General features: G+C 50.2%; 7 protein-coding genes across 7 annotated transcripts; 4 read left to right on the forward strand and 3 right to left on the reverse strand.

Annotated features, from left to right (window-relative positions):
* Window positions 1-383: 383 nt before the first annotated feature.
* On the reverse strand, window positions 384-2465 carry CONPUDRAFT_150742 (uncharacterized protein; the record flags this gene model as incomplete). The annotated part of the gene is made up of 5 exons (XM_007767421.1): window positions 384-1334; window positions 1397-1528; window positions 1586-1849; window positions 1902-2255; window positions 2313-2465. 5 exons carry the CDS (start codon window positions 2463-2465, stop codon window positions 384-386), a joined length of 1854 nt encoding a protein of 617 aa, XP_007765611.1.
* A 1430-nt stretch (window positions 2466-3895) lies between these two features.
* On the reverse strand, window positions 3896-7080 carry CONPUDRAFT_50298 (uncharacterized protein; the record flags this gene model as incomplete). Its single annotated transcript, XM_007767101.1, has 11 exons — window positions 3896-4375; window positions 4424-4750; window positions 4807-5028; window positions 5088-5267; window positions 5317-5413; window positions 5476-5642; window positions 5699-5918; window positions 5968-6167; window positions 6227-6418; window positions 6479-6697; window positions 6784-7080. Coding segments are annotated over 11 exons (2601 nt in total), but the record flags the coding sequence as incomplete, so codon positions are not given.
* A 2264-nt stretch (window positions 7081-9344) lies between these two features.
* Window positions 9345-9980, forward strand: CONPUDRAFT_135447 (uncharacterized protein). The gene is made up of 2 exons (XM_007767422.1): window positions 9345-9550; window positions 9604-9980. The coding sequence occupies exons 1-2, from the start codon at window positions 9475-9477 to the stop codon at window positions 9870-9872; spliced, it is 345 nt and encodes a 114-aa protein (XP_007765612.1). The 5' UTR covers window positions 9345-9474; the 3' UTR covers window positions 9873-9980.
* Window positions 9981-10454: 474 nt separating this feature from the next.
* On the forward strand, window positions 10455-12711 carry CONPUDRAFT_163012 (Aldo keto reductase). The gene is made up of 13 exons (XM_007767423.1): window positions 10455-10730; window positions 10847-10952; window positions 11008-11131; window positions 11197-11323; window positions 11381-11479; window positions 11546-11612; window positions 11669-11706; window positions 11758-11833; window positions 11891-11905; window positions 11961-12061; window positions 12123-12268; window positions 12328-12458; window positions 12512-12711. The coding sequence occupies exons 2-13, from the start codon at window positions 10919-10921 to the stop codon at window positions 12595-12597; spliced, it is 1044 nt and encodes a 347-aa protein (XP_007765613.1). The 5' UTR covers window positions 10455-10730; window positions 10847-10918; the 3' UTR covers window positions 12598-12711.
* A 2484-nt stretch (window positions 12712-15195) lies between these two features.
* CONPUDRAFT_70647 (uncharacterized protein) lies at window positions 15196-16345 on the forward strand (the record flags this gene model as incomplete). Its single annotated transcript, XM_007767186.1, has 4 exons — window positions 15196-15640; window positions 15691-15771; window positions 15936-16045; window positions 16106-16345. The coding sequence occupies 4 exons, from the start codon at window positions 15196-15198 to the stop codon at window positions 16343-16345; spliced, it is 876 nt and encodes a 291-aa protein (XP_007765376.1).
* A 2979-nt stretch (window positions 16346-19324) lies between these two features.
* CONPUDRAFT_135449 (uncharacterized protein) lies at window positions 19325-20250 on the forward strand. Its single transcript, XM_007767424.1, has 2 exons — window positions 19325-19456; window positions 19509-20250. Exons 1-2 carry the CDS (start codon window positions 19356-19358, stop codon window positions 20167-20169), a joined length of 762 nt encoding a protein of 253 aa, XP_007765614.1. The 5' UTR covers window positions 19325-19355; the 3' UTR covers window positions 20170-20250.
* Window positions 20251-20635: 385 nt separating this feature from the next.
* Window positions 20636-22612, reverse strand: CONPUDRAFT_119024 (Aldo keto reductase). Its single transcript, XM_007767425.1, has 13 exons — window positions 22525-22612; window positions 22346-22469; window positions 22255-22291; window positions 22102-22191; window positions 21943-22047; window positions 21821-21887; window positions 21731-21768; window positions 21605-21680; window positions 21378-21547; window positions 21215-21315; window positions 20999-21162; window positions 20883-20939; window positions 20636-20827 (listed from the first exon to the last, which is right to left on the reverse strand). Exons 1-13 carry the CDS (start codon window positions 22556-22558, stop codon window positions 20742-20744), a joined length of 1149 nt encoding a protein of 382 aa, XP_007765615.1. The 5' UTR covers window positions 22559-22612; the 3' UTR covers window positions 20636-20741.
* Window positions 22613-22903: the final 291 nt, after the last annotated feature.

Genomic DNA, 22903 nt, shown 5'->3' on the forward strand with positions numbered 1-22903 from the left:
CTTATATTTTACTTATGTTTCTTCTAGTCACTTCTACTTAGTTACGAATGACTATCATTAGAACATTTACTTATCCGATGTACTAGTGACCTGCTTATTAACATTTAATGGCATCAGTGTGATTCGAACTCGGGACTTAGTGAGATTTTACTTACCTTTTGATAGTTATTCTGAGCATACTTTCCGCTAGGCTATAACGCCTCTTATTTCGGTGTACATGCAGCTCAATATATGCAGTCGCCCCCGAGCACAGAAACACAAGACTACGTGATTGATCATAACCGCAATCAGTTTTATATGCTACTTACATCGTATATAAAACGAGTTTGGTTATAGAAACGATATTAAGCATGCAGCAACAATGAACTTGTAATAAACTGAGCTCAGGAACCCCTTGCAACAGCCCCGCGCCTAGTCGTCCCAAGCCTGCCCTTCCCAGCCTCATCGGATCTGCCTGCAGCAGCCTGGGCAGCTGACCCCGCGCCGGGAGCCTGGCTTTTCGAGCCACGAGACCTGGTGGTGCGAGCTTCCATTGGCGCAGCCGGCGGTGGCGCAGCCACAGATACGAAGGAAGGGGGAGCCTCAGCTGTGACCGAGATGACCGAAGGAGCTGAACCGGTGACAGGTGCACGTTCGATTAGAACCGTCTCACCCCTACGCAGCGAGTGTGGTTTCTGGATGGGGGGAGTGGTCACCGGGACAGTTATAGCAGTGGAAGGAGAGGAGAAGGCCGAGGATGGGAGGCTCGTTAGAGCAGATAAGCTAATAGATCCTTGCTTGTCTCCAATCGAAAGACGATCGAGGCCGCGCTGGAGCGCCGCTGCGGAAACGGAATCAAATGTCGCCTGCGCCAGCGGTGCAGCCCCACTGTTGGGCCCTGTGATAGAGGGTCGCATACCCGACGACACAGATGGCATGATAGTTGACGGAAGGACTGGTGACGCAGGGCGTGAAGTGCCAAAGGGGGGACGAGGCATGTTGGAAATAGCCTGTTCCGCTGGGGCTTCGGACGACTCCAACGGTGCGTTGGGATCCTCCGTCGGCTCCGCACGACGGCGCTTCATAGCCTCGAACACAGGGTCCACAGGTACTGCAGGTGCAGCAGCCTTCGCAGGTGCCGACGAGGTAACAGTCTCCGTCGCCGTGAGAGTGCGAGACGACGGTGTCTGGCCGAAGCACATGACGCTCCAGAATTCAAAGAGATCCTCGGTGAAGTCCTCGGTGTCGCTGGACGTCAACAGCATATACAGAAAGTCGAAGACTGCCGTCCAATCCACGCCGCTGCGATTCCTCTTCGGTGTGAACGAGTCGTCTTCTCCGATACGATGTATTACCTTGATTTAATATAGAACATTAGCACGAACACTTCAATCATAAGAAAGAAAGAAAAACGTACCAGCACACTGACACCGGCAATGAGACCAGGGGTCGGTTCCGTCATGTTCCATAGTTCGCCCTTAGGAGTGCGCCCTCCGCTACCGCCGCGTACTCCAATCGAAGTCTTACCGAAGAGAATGCACTTTGCCGCCTAGGAAGTAATATACATTGGTTAGAACTCTAAGTAGAGTAAAGTACTCGAGCTTACCTTAATCAAAGCCGATGACCTGAAGAGACCCTCAGTCTCGGGATTGTTGGGATCGGCATAGAGAACAGACGAGTACTTCGGGTACTCGACATCGGGTTCAGTGGGGTTCCTGCGGAGTGCGACAATGCCGGGATGAGCCATGAGAAGACTGGAGTTACCAGCCGTGATGGGATCGAGCGTGATGAAGTCGCTGAGGATGGCTGCAATGTTATCCTTAATCGTGGAGACACACGTTCGGCGTTCAGCTTCGACGCCTGCACAGAACTACGAAAAAACGTTGGCAAAACGAATAAATAAAATAAATATACGAGCGTACCTGCTGAGCGAACAGAGGAAACTCGAGCGCTGCCTCACGAAGCCTCTCGTCCAATACCCCAAAGAGATCGGTGATGTGCCCGAGCAGTTCCATGTCCTTGGTCTGCCACCTGCTGGGATCGTTGGGATCGATGAACTCGATGTTCTCGGGCAAGGGGAATACACGGTCAGGAACCCAGAGACGAACGAGTACGAAGTACTTCCGCCCGCCGCCCTTGGATAGCTCGCCGAGAGAGGCCTCCGTCATTGTGATCGATCCGTCGGCAGCTGCCATGCGGAGGAGGTAGAGCTCTCGATCCATGGCCTTGCACTTGGTGCGGAGAGCGACGTACTTCGTCTGAAGTCGCGTGAATCCCTGCGGATGTTAGGTCTTAGCATTACCGCCTTTCAGGAGTAAGAAAGTGAGACTTACGGTACGCAGCTCAGATTCCCTGGCTGTGGCAGCGTTTACCTGCATGATACTGAGGTGCTCTCGCTCCTCGGCGTCTTTGTCTTCGGTGGTGGTTGCGATGTTCCGAATCTGGTCAGAGAAATCCTCCACGGGAGGGGACTGGCGCGGCGGCATGGCTCAGAAGATATGGAGAGGCGGGTGGAGTCAACACGATGATGAGAGAGAAGCTATAGATGCTGAAGTGGTGATGCTATCAGCAGAAACGGTGGTACTGATTTTTACGAGCGACTCACTGTGTCTTTATATGCTCGTTTCAAGGCGACCTCGCGCACTGCGTCGAGCATCTCCGTGGAGAAATCACCGGCCTCCGGAGAAGCTCAAGTCAGCTTTCGCCCCGTGGATTACTCGTCAACATACCTTTTGTTCGTGGATCACAACGAGGCACAGGCTCACTTGCAGGGAGGTAGACATGTATGAAAAGAAAAGTCCTAAAACCGAGGTAAACGCGGGACTTCAACAACCGCCATAGTGAAAGAACCAACAAGAGAACCCTGGCTGTGAGAAATAAACAACTTAGTGTACACAAGCCGACTCGATGCACTGCGGAAGGGCTCCAGCTACAACGGATATCCGTCGCGTCTTCAAAGATCAGATCTCCTGTGAAATCCCTGAGAGTGAGGCGATGCAGAACCAGGGAGGTTTTGAACGTGCACAAACCTCGAGGCCAACCTCGAGGCCAACCTCGAGGCCGTCTTGCAAGGACACCGCGGGCGTAAAGAAACGAGATGGGAACGCGAAGAGAGAGATATTTGATAGCGCGACCGGTGAATATGAGGTGGTGGGGGAGATGGAGACAGGGAGTTTATGAAGGCGTGTGCGGGGAGAGAGACGCTCCTACCCACAGCACTGTGAGCGTGGTCAGGACACAAGGTAGAAGTGAGAAAAACGGGCGGGATGTCTTGAGGGTTCCATATGCGACATATAGCATTACTGGGGGTTGATGAATATATGGAGGAGGCAGGAGTGGCGTTAGGTGTTATAGGAGGGATAGCGGCAAGAGCAGAGCAGAGCGAGAAAACATAGATGATTCGTAGATCGGAAAGCATGGCGTGCGTGGCAGCATAGGCAGATAGAGTCGTAAGCGAAGCGGGTTTCCATGAAGTTGGGGCTGCGAGGGTGCTCGAGGAGAGTGGCGCCCATTTGAGAGTGAGGGCGCAGAGAAAATCGTGTCGGTGTAGTGGGTGGTTGTTTACAGAGCAGACGAGGTGGATGGCCTATAATCAAGATGCGTGCGCCGTAGTTCCACATTGTCTGCTCCGGGATTCGCATCTGGATCAGACGCCGAGAGCTGAGGAAGCGCGAGAGGCGGTGAGAGCAGGAGATCTTGGGTTTCTCGAGCTCGAACTCATAGCGCTCTTGACCTGGGTTCCCCGAGACGCGCAGGGAAATGACCTGTTGGATCTTGCCGCCGTACCAGCTGTGCTTCCCCTCCCACTCGCCCATCAAACCGAGGCCGCGACTGCGTCCCTATTGTACTCGGACCTGTCACCTTCACACTCAGTCCCGGGTACGAAAAAGATGACGATGTGACATGACGTACCAAACTAAGGATGAACACAGGTCCAGTCCCCCTTCATTCGGAGGAACATGTCGCCGTCGATATAGGTATTGACAAAGTGTTCATCAGGGCGATCAAAGTCGGGGCTTACTAAGGCTCCTCGAATGACCGAGTCCAGGGAGATAATAGTCGCATTGGTACGGGGGCAGGCCTTGACTCGGGTGAAGCGCAGATCGTCGTCGGATTTCTGAACGTTAGCGGGCAAGTCGAGCTGTGCGGTGTAAGGTTGAACGAGAGCTGCCGAGAAAACCTGAGGGCGGGGCTCTCCAGCGTCATCGAACACTATAGTGAAGTCGAAAATCTTTACGAGACGGGCAATACCAGCGTCACCAGGGCCAAGTTTGGCAAGGACGCAGTCGTAACGAGGGTGGCCATAAAACAAGGGGTTGCAGCGTAAATAGTCCGTGCGGATCGTCCAGGTTTCGTGTGATTCATAGTTGACTTTGAAGAAATAGTACTCGGTGATCTAATCTCTGTTTTAAAAAAAGACACGAAGTATATGAGTGAGGAATACCTGAAATGTTTCTGGGAGAGATACGGGCGACGACAAGGAGATATCGAGGCATGGAAAAAGTTGAAAGTTGATGTAGTCTTCGAGCTTGCTGTCGAAGTCGGTGAAAGCAGCGTCCTGATCGCACTTACCGGCAACATCCCGGAGGGCGATGGGCTGCTGCGGGGAACCAAGATAAACGTGCCAGTCCAGCGTGCTTTCACGTGGTGTCACGTCGTCATCGTGCTCTACACGAGCCTGGAGCTCTTCCAAGCGCTTTATGTCATCTTGCCGATGTATACGCTCGCTGAGGACGAGGAGCGCTAGCCTGTGTGCGTCGATGCGGAGGATCTTAGAACAAATGCTCGGATTAGTACCTTTGAGAAGACAGCGACTGGTTCACTGACCTGCTCGGCAAAATCTTTGCCGTTCGACCGATTCTCGTATGCGTCCTTTAGTGGCCCGTGCATGCCTTCGTTGGGGCGAGTGGAAGTGTGACGGCTCCCCCCTTTCTGCAGAATGTCGTTCAGGAAATGGATCAGAGCGTGTATCTTCGGGAAATCCCATTTCGTCTTGATCTTCGGGTTTCGCCCTTCGCTTTGAGCGAGTAGGGCCGCAGCAATATACTCCTACATTGAGTTGAAACGCTCTGGTAAGATAAAATTCGGAGAAAGAGCAGGGTCCATACCTTCAAAAGGGTACCAAACCTATTCACCTCCTTCCAGGCAGCTCGGATTGTTTCCGTGGTGTGGACTTCGAGAGAAAAGTACGCATCCAGCTCGAGGTAGCTGCTAATAAGCTGTAGCAGCTTATACCCTTCGGGCGAGTACGTAGGCGTTAGGATATTATACGCGCAGAATAATACTTGCTGCTCGTCGTCAGCACTCCAAACTAATGTACTAACAGACTTGGCACACCTTAGATATATCCCTGAATTTATTACCGTCACTGAATGTCATTGTGGATGGCGAATCAAAGTGGCCAAAGCCACGCCAACGAGGCTGAAGAGAGAACCTATAATCAACGAATCAGGCTCCTAGATTCCGGCAAATTTTGTGAGAAAGACAAGTTCTTACTGGTGGTTGAATTTACTCAAGTCTGCGCGAGACCTTGGCGTGTTCTCAAGCATCTTGACTAGCTCGGGATGCTGATGTTTACCGTATATGCCGTGGTGAAAGTTGTGAAGATGATCGACAGAAATCGTGTCAGCCGTGTCAGAGTAGTTTAACATCCAAAATGCATTCTACAACGAATAGCACAAATCAGTATCATATTGCAACTAGAGATGAGATGACGAACATTAACAGGTCTGACACTTAGCTCATCGAGGCGGGCCCCTAATCGTCGCTTGTCCGCTGGTTTGACATCGGGTTGATTATACTCTATCACGATATCCTTCGTTTCTACCTCGGAGCGCTGAGGGAATCGCTGGAAAAGGTCATGTTGCTGGTTTTTAGGGACAAGACAGACAGGGCACGGATGGTTCCCACCCGCACCGCGGTTGAGAACCATAGTAGTTCTACAAATACATAGTCAGATCCGAGTTGTAGGATAGTGTAAAGACTCACTGCTCCTCGTAGTCCGCCGACAGAATAAGGATCATAAAATATAGCCATCGTGGAACTCCGTCGTGACATTTCTCGTAGAAGAAGCCGTTTTTTGAGCTGTCCTGGGCGTTCTCGAATAGTTTCCGTACCGAATCGTGCCAGAGTACGCGCTTCAGCGTGGTATAGGCGAGCGTTCCGTCCTCCTCAGAGTTATCTTCCAACTTGGAAGAAATTCACGACGTTATTCCTCAAGATAACATTACAACAGAGAACGGCTCACAATGGGGAGCCACCCGACCACGCAACCACCGCCTGATCCTCGCCCATTGCGGATATCTGCGGGCAGATTCGCACACCTCGCAACAACCGGGTAGCCTTGAACATTGCCAGCACTTGAGAGTCTGGTCTTGTCAGCGTATAAGACGAATGCTAAGGGCGCTGCAGGATGATTGTCGAGTTCTGGGAGCTTTTCCTAGTTCGAAGGACAGGGATTCAATGTTGTTAGGATCAAAGTCGTATTAATGTGACGCACCTGGACTTCCCACCAGCGGTCTGCTGTCCATGGTTCGTCGATGAAGCGTACATACTCGGAGCCATTGTATTTGTAGTTCCGTTGGGCATCCCAGACAAAATGAGGCGCGATTGCCTCATTATCGAGCAAGTCTAAAGCCCACTCGAAAAGATCTCGTCCGTAAAAGTCGTGGTGGAGGTCTTGTCCTTTGTAGTTTATTACAACATCGTGGAGTTCGAACTAAAAAGAACATTGAATTCGTTGTCGGTATAGTATACAGTGCGTAGATAGATTCATAATGCTACATTAAGAACGACCGAACTTACGGGAGTGACTTCTCTGGCGGCCGTGTTGCAGGCATCCCGAAGGTTCTTGACTGAGCCAAAGGTGATGGAGGCTTCGCCGCTGGAGACGTTCTTGATGAGGTCCAGGAGTCGCTTCACCAACGAGTCGGACATCTGAGCGTCGACCACGATAGATGCCAGTTCGCAGTCGCCGCGGCTGTGGAATGGTCGCCACGGGTGCGAGTCCTTTTCGAAGATCTGCTCGACGGGACGGCGGTACTCCTCATACGAGTAAAAGCGGGTGGAACGGCCGGATTTGTGGTGATACTCGGTCTTGAATGGTGGAATGGAGGTGTTGGACGGACGACCGCCTGTCGTGAAGGGGAAAGTTGGTGAGGTGGTGGAGGCATTACTAGACGCTAGCGAGTCGGATCCTGGACATTGAATGTTAGTGACGGAGAGCGTTGAATACGATGCATGTCGGAGAGCGCTGAATGCGATACGTACTCATTCGTGTGTCGAACTCTTCGTCTCGCGGTGCCAGCTCAGGTGCTGGGACATGATCTTCAGTGAACGACATGTCCCCAGCGCCCAGATCAGCGTCATCCTCAACGGCATGAGGGAAGCTAGAGCCATCCGGACCTGGACCCAGAGGGTCCGCGGCTACGTTGTTCTGCAGGTGCAACGATCCAGCCGCAACGTCTAGCACAGGTCAGATTTGTTTAGATAACAAAAAGAAAAGAAATACCTGTTAATCGTGGAGTGTGGGCGCGAGAGATGATTGGAGGCAGGGTCTCAAAGTCGACGAGGGCTCTCATTCGTGCTGAAGTGATGTAGAGAACGTTAGATAAGTGATCAAATACTATAATGCATTGCAACGTACTGCTCTTTTTACTCTTCGTGACCTTCTGAGACCATGCCTCCCTCGCCTCCGCCAACCTATGTTTCCTTAAGCATGCATTTTCGTGCATTTGACGGCTGCCCAATGTTGTGAACTCGCGCGAACAGACCGAGCACGCGATGACGTTGAGGTTAGCCTGCGACGCTGAGCTGAGCGGCTCGGCGAAATCGGCGGGAGTTCCAGACGCCGAGCCCAGCGAGCCGTGATGGCTCCAAGCCCCTGATAGGGAGACCGAACTGGGCGGTAAGTCGGTTTGCCGTGGGCGCCGGAGGTGTTCATTGCGTTTCGGCTTTTTGTAGATACCGGAGGAGGGGGGTAGAGACATCGGGGAGCGAGAAGAGAGAAGGGAAAGAGGCAAAGCGCAAGAGTTCAAACCGAACTCTGCGTGCGTACGGCGTGTTCGAATTAATGCACAAGGATGGAGGTCACGTGCATCAGAATGACTGGTGCGTGCGATAATCATGCAATCTAACCGAGCCGAGACCAAACTTATCGATCGATGGGAAAAAAATGGAACCTGTGCCTAATAATGGCCATTTCTATTCAGGGCCACGTCATAACTATGCGCTTATTTACGGTGTTCCATTATAAACCCCTCCCAGCCTTCTCCGACATAGCCTACAAGGTGACCTGACCACCTGGGGTGCCGAGCTGGGGCTCACAGGAACCCTCAATTCGACCTTATTTAGCCGTAGTTAAGCGGACGGACACACCCTTGATATTAAATCAAAGTGTGGGAACGATAGGTGCGCCCGGGAGCCCGATTAAACTGGAGGCCAAATAGTCCAAAACAAGGGTGGTAAATCGGCCGAGTTTGCTCTGCGACCTTCTGCGACGCTTTGTTTTTTTAGCACCAACTCTTGACTTTGACGAAGCCTTCAGCTTACTAGCGAATACCTATATTTCTCATCCTTGGTCTATGCGATGGAACCCAACAAAGCGCTAATGAAGCTGAGGGCCATGCCGGCGTCGAGGTCGAAGCCACCACGGGCTAAGCCATACATCTCGCTTTGCTTTGACTGTTCCTGTCTATGGCTTTGACTCTCGCTTTGATCTAGCTGTACTCCCTCGTGTCTTCGACTCCGACCGAAGTATCAAAGCGTCTTTCTCTACTCACTACAAAAACTCGAGCTCTCCTGGGGATGGATCTTCAGTACTTCTTCATCCTGATTCCCGCTGAACGCAATGGCTTGCTTTGCACAACTACGCGATGATACGCTCGTCCTCTCTGACAAGTGCTCTGATGACGGAACCACCTCGTACCCTCTCGGTCAGTTCCCGGACAACTTCTTCGACGTGGATGGCTTTGAGCGTGAGCTTCAGTGGTTGAAGCAGACCGATGCTGTAAGTTCGTTCTTCATCTCTAGCCGGAAATGCCGCTGACATCATACTTGTCTTATCATCAGTTCGATAAAACTTGGGGAGGTCCCCACCACTTCACGCTGTTCTCACAAGATCATGTGGATCCGTACTCTACCCTCGGACCCTCAGCGCTTCGCTTTGACAAGCAAGAATGGCAGGAGCTAATGCCTCATTTCACGTCGATGTCAAAGGGAGACCCATTCAGCCTTCTTGATGGCGGCGATTCTCATTTGGCTCACGTTGAGCTGGATGTTAATCTGGAGCCTAACTCTCCTATTGAATCGAACTTCGAACCAGCGCCTCGTTATGAGACACGCACCCCTTGGTCGCCCACATACCACCCGCAACCGCCTACGGCACTCCCCATTGGTTTTGATGAGGACGTTCCTATTCCCTACATTGATGATTACTCCACGTCCTGCTCTTCGGAATGTACTCTGCGTGATACGCCCGAGCGTTCCCCCACTCCAATGACCGCTTCGCGTTCGGTGAAGAGGGAGCGATCGCAGTCGCAGTCCCTGCACGACTCTAACTCCGTCACTTCATGTAGGTGCCCCGCACCTCGTCAAACCGGAGGCGCGTGCTGACGGACGATGCAGGTGACTCCGACGGCGATGGCTTGCCACAAGCCAAGCGAAGGAGAGGTGGTTATGTATGCGGACTTGATGGGTGCAAACGTGTGTGCGGCACTGCGGGCGACCTCCGGCGGCACCATCAGTCGCTCCGGCATGGGCCCCCCGAGTTTCGGTGTTTGGCTTGCAAGCAAACGTTCACGCGCCTTGACGCGCTCAGGCGCCATCTTAAACTGAAAGCGGCTTGCAGACGGGTGCATAATCGCCTGGAAGCGCAAGCTGTTACTATCAGCTAGGTCTGTTATGAAAAGGTTTCGTTATGTATCCTTATGCTTACTTATAGTCTAACATATGATAATCTATGTAATTTATGCTACGTTCTTGAAGTCCCATTGTTGAAACGCTACATTGTGAGGAGTTGGACGTTATCGTAAGGGAGTTATATTGTGGAGGCTATTATAGTGACAAAGTGGGTATGCAGCGCAACAAGCCGCGCGACGACATGGCATGGCGATGAAGCCTATCACGGATTCCCAGTAATGACTTGGAGATAAAGGTCACACCCAACCTTTGTGAATTAAAACGGACCTGAACAAACCTTTGAGAATACAGTTGCCATGACGTATTTATAGTGATGTAAGACTGAGCATTGCAAGGTTGAGCATTACTTTTGCATAGAAGAGCGTAAAATAGATTTGACTGTGTTTGTAAGCCATTTGTAAGCATCTATGTGTTTCCGTGGCCTCTTTTACGAGACGTTTAGGGCCAGGGAAATGTTTTGTCTCGGGACCGAAGGAGCGGAGCCATGTTTGACTCCATCCCAAAGGATTTTAGGGGCTTTTGTCCAGGAAAGGGTTGACCAGGCCGGCGGCATCTGCTTTGCTCTTTGTTCCCCTCATGGACCTCCACCTCATCTTGCGACGAGCCAACGTCAAGGTCATTCAGTCACCGTAGTTTCTTTGTATCCGGATGTAAACCATCCAGCCCAGCAAGACCTCCGGTACTCGAATTTCGACACGCTTGACAAGCGAGGAGGTCTTGGTTTCATCCGAAGCCAGTTCGAGAGAACGTCTCAGGGCATACATTCGCAGAATCTATTCCACAACGGGAGCAGGCTTAGCGGCCGAATAGAGTTTACCGCTCAACTTTATCCTGTAAGCAGGATCATGCGCGCTCTCGAGGTTTCCAATCTGTGACTGACAAATTCGAATCTGTTCATGTGAACACTATGACGTTGTCTATCTTCTCGACGATTGACACGTATAAAAAGGCAGCTTCACCGCGCTGATATGCTATCCATACGTGCCCCAACCAACCCAAATTCTACTCCGCAAGTATCGACATGTCGTCTCAACCGGCTAAGCGCATGCCCTACGGTATGTTGTTGCCATCCCGATTGCGTGGATGAAGAGTCGCTGATAGCGTTACAAGTTCGTCTGGGCAACTCCGGCCTCAAAGTTTCAAAGATCATCTTGGGGACGATGTCGTATGGCTCTTCTGGCTGGGCAGGATGGGTCCTTCCCGAAGAGGAGGGTTTGAAACACATTAAGGCAGCGTACGTCCCTACGTCGTTCGCCATTGCGATTCATGCTGATGCTACGACCGTCGACGGTTGCTCAGATACGATGCCGGAATTCAAACCTTCGATACCGCCAACGTCTACTCCAGCGGCGAGGCTGAAGTGATCTTGGGCAAGGCAATCAAGAAGTACAACCTTCCTAGAGAGGAGATAGTCGTGCTGACGAAGGTGCGTTCCTCATCGTACTGTGTCCTATCGTAGCCAACTTTATCAACACATCTATAGGTCTACTTTACTGTCGGACGCGAGTATGGGGAGAACACGATTGCTCACCCCGACGTGGACGCTGTTGGCTATGTCAACCAGCACGGTCTGAGCAGGAAGGCGCGTTCGGGCTACAATTGCTGACCCTTGACAAAAGTCTGACTTCCCGTGCCTCCATTGCTATAGCATATCTTCGACTCTATCAAGAAGAGCTTGCAGCGCCTGCAGCTCGACTACGTCGATGTGCTCCAGTGTATGTTGCTGCTACCCTCCAAGCACACTAGTTCATGCGCGCTTACAACGACGCAGGCCACCGTTTTGATTACGACACCCCCATTGAAGAAACGGTAAGCTTCTCGGCCTCACTACGTCGACATCACGCTGACCACTTTGGGCAGATGCAAGCGCTTCATGATGTTGTTCAGGCAGGCTACGTGCGCTACATCGGCATGAGTTCATGCCACGCATATCAGTGTAAGCTCCGTTCATCCCCGTACCTGCAACGATTACATACTCACGTCTCTCGTGCAGTCCATCAAATGCAGAGTACGTTGCTCATGTTGACGCTTGCTCGTAAGACATCTGGCTTACAGTTCTTGAGACTACGCTATCCAGAACAAGCTCACTCCTTTCATTTCAATGCAAAACCACTACAGTATGATTTACCGCGAAGAGGAGCGTGAGATGTTCCCTACGCTCAAAGTAAGTGTTTGGTGTTCCCGCTCGTTGATAACAGCTCTGACGGTTCCTGGTTCATATGTAGATGTTCAACGTTGGCTCGATCCCGTGGTCGCCGCTCGCTCGCGGCCTTCTTTGCCGTCCTCGTGGCGAATCGAGCAAGCGCTTGGAGACGGACAAGTTCCTCCAGCGCTATAACCGCACCGAGGCGTATCAGACTATCGTTGACAGGTGCGTATGCCTGGTCATATTCTGCTCCCACCGACCGCTCACATGGAATCTTGTTCTAGAACGGAGGAAATCGCCAAGAAACACGGCGTTTCCATGACCCAGGTTGCTATCGCCTGGACTCTGGCGAAGCCCGGCGTCTCTGCTCCTATCGTTGGCACGACCAAGCTCGAGAACTTGTACGACATCATTGGTGCGTGACTTTATGTAGATTCTGATAATTCGTGAAACTGACGGAGAGTGCAGAGGGCGTTCACCTCAAGCTTACTGAAGAAGATATCAAGTACCTCGACGAGCCATATGTCCCTCAGGAAGTTGTGGGACACGCGTAAATTTGGAGGTGTCCTGTGTTTCTCATTTCCGTTAGTTAGTTACCCTCGTACCTGACGAACAGGTTGTACTACTAAAAGGAGTGATATGAAGAATGCGATCAAGCTACATTTTCTCTTCTCCAAGATACGTGCGAGGATTTTGCGACCAGAAGCGGGATCAAATGCACCGTTCTCCGGTGATATGAGCAAGGGGAGACCTATTGCATCGACAGTATTCTGCCAGACGTCGTAGGAAACTGTATGCAGAATAATATTACGATCATACCGACCGTGGCATCAGCGCTTCAGCCCCCAGCCCAGCCCAAAGGATATACATAGCTTAAGCGTTGATTTGATTCCTGGCGCCCGTTTCTCTTTTCCAAACGACCTGCTGAATGATATCAGCTACAGTTAGTTCGCCGTTCCCATGGGCGCTTTATTAATAACCATTTATTGTGTCACCAAAATCGTTCCTACCATCGTTCTCCGCGCCACATATGCAATTGGATCCTCTTGGATCCGTAGACCAGCTATATCGAATTCACCCAAGCTCAAGGTTGCATGCATTTGTGGTGGTGTAAAATATGAGAGCGTGATAAAGCTTAACTAGCTGTTGACGTACTTCACCTATACATGTTACACTGGGCTCTCAGCGCGGGGTTTCTGAGCTTTCTCACCAAAAATCTCAGCCTATTTTCAATGCTATGCTAGTACTTTCACTTTGTCGTTGTTTAGGCTACAAATGATCCAAGGAATGATATATTACTGTTCGGACATGAACGATTGTGAAGCACTGCAACCCATACGGCCAAGGGAACATTTATTGCTGCGAGCCAAAGGTCCCTGGAGTACTTAGTTCTCACTTGCAAAGCGTAGACATTCCCTAAGGTGTTCAGCAAATATGCAAAGCACGTTCTCATATCAACTGATTCAGCCATAGTAGCATCTGACTTCCATTGTACAGCCGTGTCATAGGAGCGGCCGCAATCCTAGCCGGGGGACGAGGTTTCCGTTGAATGAATGCGACTACAACGTTTTTGACGCAGCTCCCTTGTTCAAACAACGTGGAGAACCTTTGAGAATCTGAAAGTGTGGTCTTCTAATGCAATGTGCTACACTATTCGCTTCCAGTCGGATCTCAATCTTGCATGTATATTCGGCGTCAAGGAGAAGCCGCCTCCCTCTGATAACCTCTGATGCAGATGATCGGGCCCTCGGGACATGGATGACCCGACTCGTCCTATTCGAGATATGGCGACATGAAGGCTGCGTAATTGTGGGAAGGCTCACAAGAGAGCAAGCTCTTCTTCGCACTTGTAGTAGCAAGTGCTCTACTACAACTTAGACATCCATCTCGGGTGGGATCCAGCCATTTCTACTAACATCAATATTACAAAGAGAGCTAGATCACCTTATTTCGTAGCAGTGTAAGCCCATACTCTCCACTTCCGAATCCCTCTATTACCACTTCCTCACCAACAACCATCTCTTACACTGATTTTGTGGTGCAAACTGTAGCACAATTCTCCTTGTTGCATCTAGTGTACCAAGCGGAACTCCTTCATCTCTTAATTATTGTCCGACAAAAGAGCCTCGCCTCCATTCTGGCCAAGCCGGACACGTAGGCTATGACCTCTCCCGTGGCAATCGTGAAGGCCAGTCTTCACCGATTAAACTTCGCCGTGAGAGACAGATGCGCGAGTCCAGTCAGCTGTGGCGATGTTTCGAGAGCTTTCGCGCAACCGACCTACCGAATATTATGGTGATCAGGTTGTCTGGTTTATGTGCAAGTATAGCTTGTGATGGCTCCATCCAAGCTCCGTCCCTCCTCTCCTGACAATGATGGTCTCAGCCGCCGATCGAGACAATCTCCATAGGTAACTTTTACGTCCCTGTGACCATGCTTCGTGCGCATTCAACATAACATGCCAAACTATCCAGCGACGGGTCCGGCTTATCGTCAACCTGCTTATGGTACAGGTTCATGTAGAGAGCCAATGAATGAGAGAGTGGGGCTCAACGAGGGGTAGAACGTTCAGACTAGGTGCTCGAACTCTGGCACGTTTAGGGTCTGCGATTTGAGGCAAAGAACCAATTAGTTTGGCCAGGACTCAATACTCAGTGTGCATGATGGCATACCTATCTGTACTCAGCACCCACTAGCGTATCCCGGGCATCATCTTCCCGTATGCCGGCCTCGGTGCCTGATCAACAGTAGCCGCGGCTGGTATTGCCTGGTGCCGGTACCAAGCTTGACATTGATTTACAGTCAGACGATCCCACGTCGAGACATTCAGCGCTACGTTGAGTACGGGATACCGCTTGTGTGTCAATCCAATGTGGTATGCTTTTATGGTAACATTTTATCGCGGCACTCGGGGAAGCAAAGGTCCTTTCATATGCGTCTAACATCTCCGGTCCGACGTCGACTTTTACTCTCTTCCAGCTGCCTATCTGAAGGATCCCGCCGGTCAATATCTCCTGTCTCTTGGCCCTACCGGTTTACCAATCCCCATATAGACAGTGCCAAAACCGCCGTGCTTCTCAACACAGTTTGAAAACGTACATAAAACCAAATCGGTTGATTCTGGGTGAGCAGCTATTTTCTGTTCTCTAGCGATGGCTTCCTCCGAAATGTCGCTCACTCTGTCGATATCTCAACTTCTCCAGTTCCACGTCTTCGCTGGACCTGCGAGCGTGCAGCCCAGCCTACAGCTTAAACCGTCACCTCAGCCGTTTTTCGCAACCTTGTCGCCAGACTTGTCATCGATCGCCATCAAGATCCAGACGCAATGCGTTAGCGGGCATCGTGTACTAAGCATCTTCGCTATACCGAGGCCGGACCAACCGAATTTCGTCAACTCATCTTCCCTCGCTCCATCGTCGGCTTCAAATCCTCCTGTTCAGTATATGACGCCCCGAAACATAGCCCCGTTATCAGATTTCCCTTTAGCGGAGGCATCACCTAGTACTTGGATCTTTAACTTATCTGCAACTCATATAATGACACGTTTAGCAGCTGACTTTGACTTCTTCGCTCAAGAGGCATTAATGACCAGTTATGGTTCGTCTTCTTGTAGTAAACAAGGTCATCAAGCTCACAATGTCTAATAGACTCTTTCTTCTCAACGTTACCACCGTTAGAGGTCCCCTCGTCAGATTACTTGTCGCTTCTCGGACACAAATCGCAAGCATGTGAGTATCCCATTTTGAAAGCCATCTGTAAAGCTAATCCACGGCACCAACTTTGTCAGCGATAGATACTGCAGCATTTCAAGCACTACCATGTCTCAGCGCCGTCAATTCGCCACAACATGACATGCCCTCCTTACCACTGTACTCTGCTCCATCTACTACAGACACACCAATTTCATCAGCATCCGCCGAAGTGGACACAACGGTGCCTCGGAAACGGCCTCGTCGATTTGCGTGTCCGGATCCATCATGTAAACGTAAATTTGCAAGCAAGGTTTGCTTTCTCATTCGGATATCTGTATCATTCCCTCAGTATGTTGACAATGATCAACAGGATACTCTAGAACTTCATATGACTATGCGCCAACACACCCGCAAAGTGCGCTATCAGTGTGAGATGGGGTGCTCAGAAACCTTTTCACGGCAGCACGACCGTCTTCGCCACGAAGTCGCCCGGCACGCGCGAGTACCGGATTGGATGTGCCACCGGTGTAAACACGTATTCTCCAGTCAGTCAAACCAAAACAAGCACAAGTGCCCGGATTTTATCGCCGCCGATAGTCTTTGTTCGTGACCTTCTGGCCTTTTTATTTTATTTTACTTTGAGCTGGGAATTTTAATATCATCGCGCTGTCGGGTCCAGTGCCTGTACTTTTGAGTCTGGTCTCGTTGGCTTACAAGTAAAATACTGAGGCTGATGGAATGACGGCGGTAGGCAATATTAATGTGAGAGTTGCAACGTTGATAGCTCAGCGATTAGACCTCCACGCCTCGATGAAGGAAATTACAGAGGAGCGCTGGTCATGAGGTGATCTCGGGTATTAAGTGGCTGATCCTCGGGTGTACTGAGCCCTTTAGCTTTGGTCCCGAGAGGGGGAAACGCTATTGGTTTGGACCGTTCATATAAGCGGTTGCCGTAGAAAGGGGTGAGAGTCGATCTGGCCAGGAAGCTCAGCGAGGACTTTGGCTGGGGAATTGACAAACCGTTTGCAACAGACACAACAGGATACCCGGACGACAGCAACGTCTCTTTTATGTGTACTCTTTATTTACACGCCACTTTTGTATTCCGCTGGGCTTTTTCCCTCAAAAGTTCAGATCTTCAGCTCTTCAGATATGTATGTTGTCATTGATAACATTTTAAAGTTAAGTCGAAACACTGCTGAAGCGAAGAGTGGTGAAGATTGCAACCTCTTCTGGTTTCGGTGGGACGGCGCACCGTGACAAGTTACGGAAAAGAAGGTGACATGGGAAAACCCACCGGATGGCCTTGCCAGCTCGTTTCCAACTCCTGTTTGCCTCCACGCTGATAACGAATGCCACCCGAAAGCGTATTGGCCGTCAGTTGCTGCCTGTAAAACTGCTGATGGCATTTCTAGGCCGTTCTGGGCCACCATCGTGGAAGGACCGGAGATGAAAAGACTCTCGCGAATACCTGTCTGACCGTACAGTGCACACCGACAACTACAACTCACGATAACCGCCTGGAGTCCTCGAGGACTTTCGGGTTCATTGGCTGTCCGCGGTGTGTCTAGATCGGGCTTCAATAATGCATGAATCATTCCAAGTCGATAGTCCTTGGCATCCGGTGCGGCAGGTTGTGTCAATTCCGAATCCGAGTACAAAATCGCCATATGTCTACCCCCGAGCATACCCTTTCCATTCTTATGTCGACCACAATGCTGCTCACTACATCTCAATAAGCAAATAAGCTTCAAATCCCACTTCAGCCCCAGCCCCCTGGTCCTCTGTCGCGCTTTGGATCGTCTCGAGCCATCTATAAGCCGGACGATAGAACATACCTTCATTTCACATCAACTTCTTCGAAACATCAAGGGTTTTTGAATCACCAGCTCTGTTTCTACGCCTATTTTAGTGCTTTTGTTCAATCTTTGCGAGATTCAGGTGGGTTCTTATGTTATTTTCAGGGACCAAAATGCCTTGTTGACTCTCCTTCATAGACGATTCCTCATCAACAGCCAGTGCATTATATTCGAGGAAGTAGTCAACGATGCTAGGAAGCTCTGGGCATGATTCAAATAGTGCGTTCAGATATCCTCATACATGCTATTTACTTGAGAGGAGCTCATTCAATTCCCATGTCCGTCACCAACGCTGATTTTGCGGGTTCAATCAATGATGTTACCTGGTAACCGTTTCGTACTACGGCCGCCTTCTCGCCTGTAGATCCGCCACCATCAGATCCAAATAGCCAAATTTGGTGCCCCTACGAGAAATGCAAGAGAACATTCTCAAGCGCGGTTAGTCCGCTCTCTATATGTGGGATATCCATCCCCTGACTGGCTCAAAAAACCCGCTAGTATGCTCTTCAACTGCATATTTCAACACACGAAGGGCGGCCGGCGACACGCTACGCATGTCGGATGGGGTGCTCAGATACTTTCTCCACACCGCACGATCTTCGACGCCACGAGATAACACAGCATGGCTCTGCTCATAAGTAAAAGCTTCGCAATCTTTTCCTCAGTAGATGATTTATTGTCGTTACAATTCTCTCACACGATTGGGTCGTATAATGTGTAGGACACAATCTATTCACTTATGTTCTCCCATAGGTTTCTGAGAACAAAACCAATAAATATGACACCAAGCTTTCGCCGTATGAAAACCTGCGGACCAGAACCTATCGCCTAAGTCTCTACGCAATGAATGAGCTCCGATTTGTTTCTGGGTCTCGGATATTAGATAGCCAATCATGAAGTGTGAATTTTTCGAGTTGGATACTGGGCTGCCACATTTCAGACGCATGTCTGCCTGCCATTACTTGCTACACCAGATTGCACTGCCATGCAGGCAATGTAGGCAGAATGCATAAGCGACTAAGAAGCCAAAAAACAACGTCTCGCGGTTATCGTCACCTCAGAGCAAATTAATCTATGAAAGTCCAGGCTACAAGCGGCTCACCTACCACGGGACCTACAAGAATCGAGACGAGGCTCGGGTTTTTTTCCCGTCTACATCGACCTAATACTGACGACTAAAGTCGGAAGGTATCTATCTCGTTCTCTCTTAAAATGGAAACGTCGATATCCGACCACGCAAAATTGCCACCCTCTCTAGGGTTCCGTACGTAGCATAAGTCTTAGTCAATTCCATCATGCCAGAAGCAGAACGAGTATCAGATCCTGTCATGGTGACTGGCTACCTCGGCGCCCTAATACCTCTGATGCAACCAAGTCTACTCGTGTCACCACGTTAGCGGTCCCCAACAACAATGTCAAGCCTTTCCTGCTGCTCCAACCATTATGCATTATTCACGACGCATGATTATCAAGCCTGCACTCCGCCTATTCCAGGTTATGTGCTATCCTGTTTAGTCTGCATTCTTAGTGCCTACGTTATGATCTTGAAGGGGAAACAGCCTTCAGGAACCGTGGGTAAGCCACGTCCAGGGGCAGATTGGGTATCCCCATTCTCCATCGAATGGCCATGATAGGTACCACATTCCCCAGTGGCGCTGGTTGTTCCCCCAAAGACCTGCACGATAAAAGTCACGACGCCTCGGATACTAGAAACGGTATCTATCAACATCGTCTCAAAGCCTAGATATCACAGTCCCGCTCATGGAAGAAACACGTTCCCCAGACCCTCATCACATTGTCCTGTACGATATACCTTCCATTATTCCTGGAAGGCCATGGTCTCCGAACACGTTGAAGGCTAGGTAATGCATTGCATGCTCCAATAACGGACAAATGTTGACTTTCTTACCGTAGATACACTCTGTCTTTCAAGAGAATCCCCTTCCGCACAGTCTGGGTCGAGCTCCCAGATATCGAGAAGACTATCAAGGCACTCGGCGGAGAGCCTACGAGTGTTGTGGGAGGAAGATCCATGTACACCCTTCCTGTCATCAAGGATCCGTCCACGGGCACCGTCATCTCCGACTCGTTCAAGATTGCGCAGTACCTTGATGCCACTTACCCTTCTCTACCTCGCGTTCTGCCCGACAATACTGCCGCCCTTGTAGCAGCATTTGACGCGGCATTTCTTCAAACGCTCATGCCTGTCGCTCTTTTCGGGGTGGCGATGGCTGCAGATGGGCTCAATCCTGTCAGCAAGGCATATTACCTCGCTACGCGTGCTCGACGCTTCGGTCCAGACTTTGAGAAGGCGTTCACAGTTGGAAATCCAAAGCGTGACGAGGCCTGGAAGGCGCTGGAGCAAGTGTTGAGTAATGTTGACAGGTGGTATGCGGCTGGTAGCGGGTGCTACTTGATGGGAGATTCACCATGTTTTGCGGACTTCATTGTCGCTGGAAGGGTCAAGTGCATGCAGTACGTGGTTGACGAAGATATGTGGGGAAAGGCTAGAGAATGGCATGGTGGACGGTGGGCTAGATTGATAGAGGACTTGGACAAGATACTCGTAGTGTGAACTGGAGTCCATAGTTATACTACCAAATTATTCAGATGTGAATCAAGACACACATACACCCTGTGCAACTGTGATCAAATTCCCCCCTAATGACAACCTCAACGTGGTGGGAGGGTCCAGTACGGCAGTAGGAGAACCTGAACATCAGTAACCCTAGTAGTAACCCCGGAGTAGCTTAAGTATTTAATTACTTGCGAAACAGGCTCGGAAAAGGTGAACGGTGGAATGGGAAGCAACTACTCCAGAAGCTAAGTCAGAAAAATTAGGAGCCCTCTCGAACGCCTGTTCTTAACTAAGCTTAGCAGGAGTGTCTTGAGGGAAAGCCAGTGAGAACCTGGCATGAGGGGTTTAGTGGGTAGTGTCGCAACGCTACTGTTGTTCTGATGAGCCCCACACTCCAGTCCTTAGTGGCTGGTTCAGTGCGTTTAAGCATTCCCCTCATATCCATTCAAAAAAAAAACCTGTGATCAAATTTGGATAATTAATTGACCATCACTATACAAATCGCCTTCGCCTCAATACAGATGCTATGCGCTATTGACGTGTTTATGTAACAAAACTGCGACATCAAATTAAATATGGCCAACAATGGCTTGAGGGATGTAAGGCTCTTCCAGATACTTGATCTCTTCCTCGGTGAGCTTAACGTCAAGGGACCCTGAAGTAACGTTAACAATATAAGATAACCGAAACCAAGTACTCCTGATACGTACCGATGATGTCTTTTAGGTTATCCATCTTAGTCGTGCCGACGATGGGGGCCGTAACGCCTTCAGAGAAGAATATTAGCCTGGGCACCGTGGATTGGAAGGAGCTTGCAATAACGCACCTGGCTTTGACATCACCCATGCCATGCTAACCTGCGCCATGCTGACACCGCGCTTATTGGCAACTTCCTCAATCCTATGCGGGATCAGCTCGTTGTTTAACGAAGATGGAGAAACCACGAGCCTATCAACCACGCCCTCGTACTTGCTGTAATTTTCCAAGAAACTGACGCACCTTTGTTAGACTTTGACAATTGCGGACAAGGTAATCCACCTACTGGTCAGTGTCGCCGCGCTTTGTCTCCTTTTGAGCGCTAATTGGACGCGTGACTTTGCCACCCGCCAAGGGCGACCAAGGGATAGAACCGACGCCGAACATCTGAGACAAAGTCAAATGAGCTATGCGCTTCTTGCAGTCAAGGGAAAGCTATGATAACTCACCTTGAGAGTAGGGAACATTTCGCGCTCCTCCTCGCGATAAATCAAGCTATAATGATTTTGCATTGAAATAAACGGCGTCAGCTTATTCTGAATAGCGTAGTCTGAGAATTCATTATCAGTAATAACCTCGAGAAAAGAAACGTAATGCAGTTTACTTTGCATTGCATGGACTAGACATTAGGATATCGAAATCAGACATCAGTGTTTACGAAAGCCAAGACACTCACACTGATAGGCATGGCAAGAGCTCATGCCAATGTAGCGGACATAACCAGCCTGAACAACATCATGAAGTGCTTGCATCTGGAATGAACTCAGTGCACGTCTCCCAGGGCGTGGCTTGGGATACTCACTGTCTCCTCGATAGGAGTGTCGTAATCAAAGCGGTGACCTACACGTAAAAGCTTTAGGGAACGAGTAACGACTCACGACGGAACACTAACATTGCAATAGATCGATGTAGTCGAGCTGCAGCCGTTCAAGACTGGCCTTCACAGAAGCAAATATGTTCTGAGATTGTCTCCGTCAGCGTCAGGATTACCAAATGTGAAACTACATAACGCACCTTCCGGCTAAGTCCTCGCTGGTTGACGTAGCCCTGCTTGTCCAGCTCGTCTGGCGAAAGTCCGACAAGACGCTTGCCATGCTCCCGAGCAACAGTGAAGTACACCTGTTCCCAAGGTCAATGGTTGGTACAGTTGCATGGGATTGACAGGGATCCGACCTTTGTCATCACGACGATCTCTTCGCGAGGTAGGTTGTGTTTCTTGATGGCTTTTCCGAGAATGATCTCGGAGAGGCCGTTCGAGTACACCTGATAGCGATAGCGATAGCGGGTTAGTACACTGCATCGCCTTATCAAGCGGATATCACGAACATTCGCAGTATCAAACGACTGTATCCCAACATCGTATCTGGCGTGCGCATTGCTCAGCAAAGTCTCGACGTCGACTGTGACCACTACTCACGCAGCTTTGATATGTGCAATGCCTTCCTCTTCGCCGAGAGACCAAGGGGCCCATCCCTCGTGCCCGTACTGCATTGTTCCCAAGATGATCTTGGAGACCTTCAGACCGGAGTTGCCCAAGCGTACTGGTGGCGGGGAATCAGCTTTGGATGAGAAAATAATACATCAGGTTAACCTCACCATAGGGCATTTTCTTCGCATTGACAACAGACATGTCTAGATTCGGCGACAGAGCGTTCGACTGATAGCACCTTCGACAGGTGAGGACTCAGACGTCTTATCAGCTGCCTGCCAGTTCTGCTGCTTTATATCGTTTTCCGGCGTCAGCCCTACGTCATCCGACTATGTCAGGGGATTAGTCAGCCACATAAAAGTGCTTACACCAAGTCTGAGCTTGGCAAGATGCAATCTGTTGGCTGGAGGTCAACCCACGACGGACTCGGCGCTTGGGAAACTTAGAGTCGTTGAAATAACTGTCCAATCACCCGACCCAAAAATAAAGACTCGACGCTGAGTAAGTGTTCAACTAATGCAAAGATTTAGTAATCCCATGCAGATC

This window comes from Coniophora puteana (assembly GCF_000271625.1).
Source record: "Coniophora puteana RWD-64-598 SS2 unplaced genomic scaffold CONPUscaffold_3, whole genome shotgun sequence".
NCBI lineage: Eukaryota > Fungi > Basidiomycota > Agaricomycetes > Boletales > Coniophoraceae > Coniophora > Coniophora puteana.

Excerpts from the sequence above, each read along its gene's own strand:
- CONPUDRAFT_135447 (XM_007767422.1), top strand. The coding sequence starts at position 9,475 with ATGACCGCTTCGCGTTCGGTGAAGAGGGAGCGATCGCAGTCGCAGTCC. Across the intron at positions 9,551-9,603 it reads CTCTAACTCCGTCACTTCAT|GTGACTCCGACGGCGATGGC; the intron begins GTAGGTGCCCCG and ends CGGACGATGCAG.
- CONPUDRAFT_163012 (XM_007767423.1), top strand. The coding sequence starts at position 10,919 with ATGTCGTCTCAACCGGCTAAGCGCATGCCCTACG. Across the intron at positions 11,480-11,545 it reads AGCACGGTCTGAGCAGGAAG|CATATCTTCGACTCTATCAA; the intron begins GCGCGTTCGGGC and ends CCATTGCTATAG. Across the intron at positions 12,062-12,122 it reads AGATGTTCCCTACGCTCAAA|ATGTTCAACGTTGGCTCGAT; the intron begins GTAAGTGTTTGG and ends GTTCATATGTAG.
- CONPUDRAFT_135449 (XM_007767424.1), top strand. The coding sequence starts at position 19,356 with ATGGAAGAAACACGTTCCCCAGACCCTCATCACATTGTCCTGTACGAT. Across the intron at positions 19,457-19,508 it reads CCGAACACGTTGAAGGCTAG|ATACACTCTGTCTTTCAAGA; the intron begins GTAATGCATTGC and ends TTCTTACCGTAG.
- CONPUDRAFT_119024 (XM_007767425.1), bottom strand. The coding sequence starts at position 22,558 with ATGTCTGTTGTCAATGCGAAGAAAATGCCCTATG. Across the intron at positions 22,470-22,524 it reads TGCGAAGAAAATGCCCTATG|TACGCTTGGGCAACTCCGGT; the intron begins GTGAGGTTAACC and ends CCCCGCCACCAG. Across the intron at positions 20,828-20,882 it reads TAACCTAAAAGACATCATCG|GGTCCCTTGACGTTAAGCTC; the intron begins GTACGTATCAGG and ends ACGTTACTTCAG.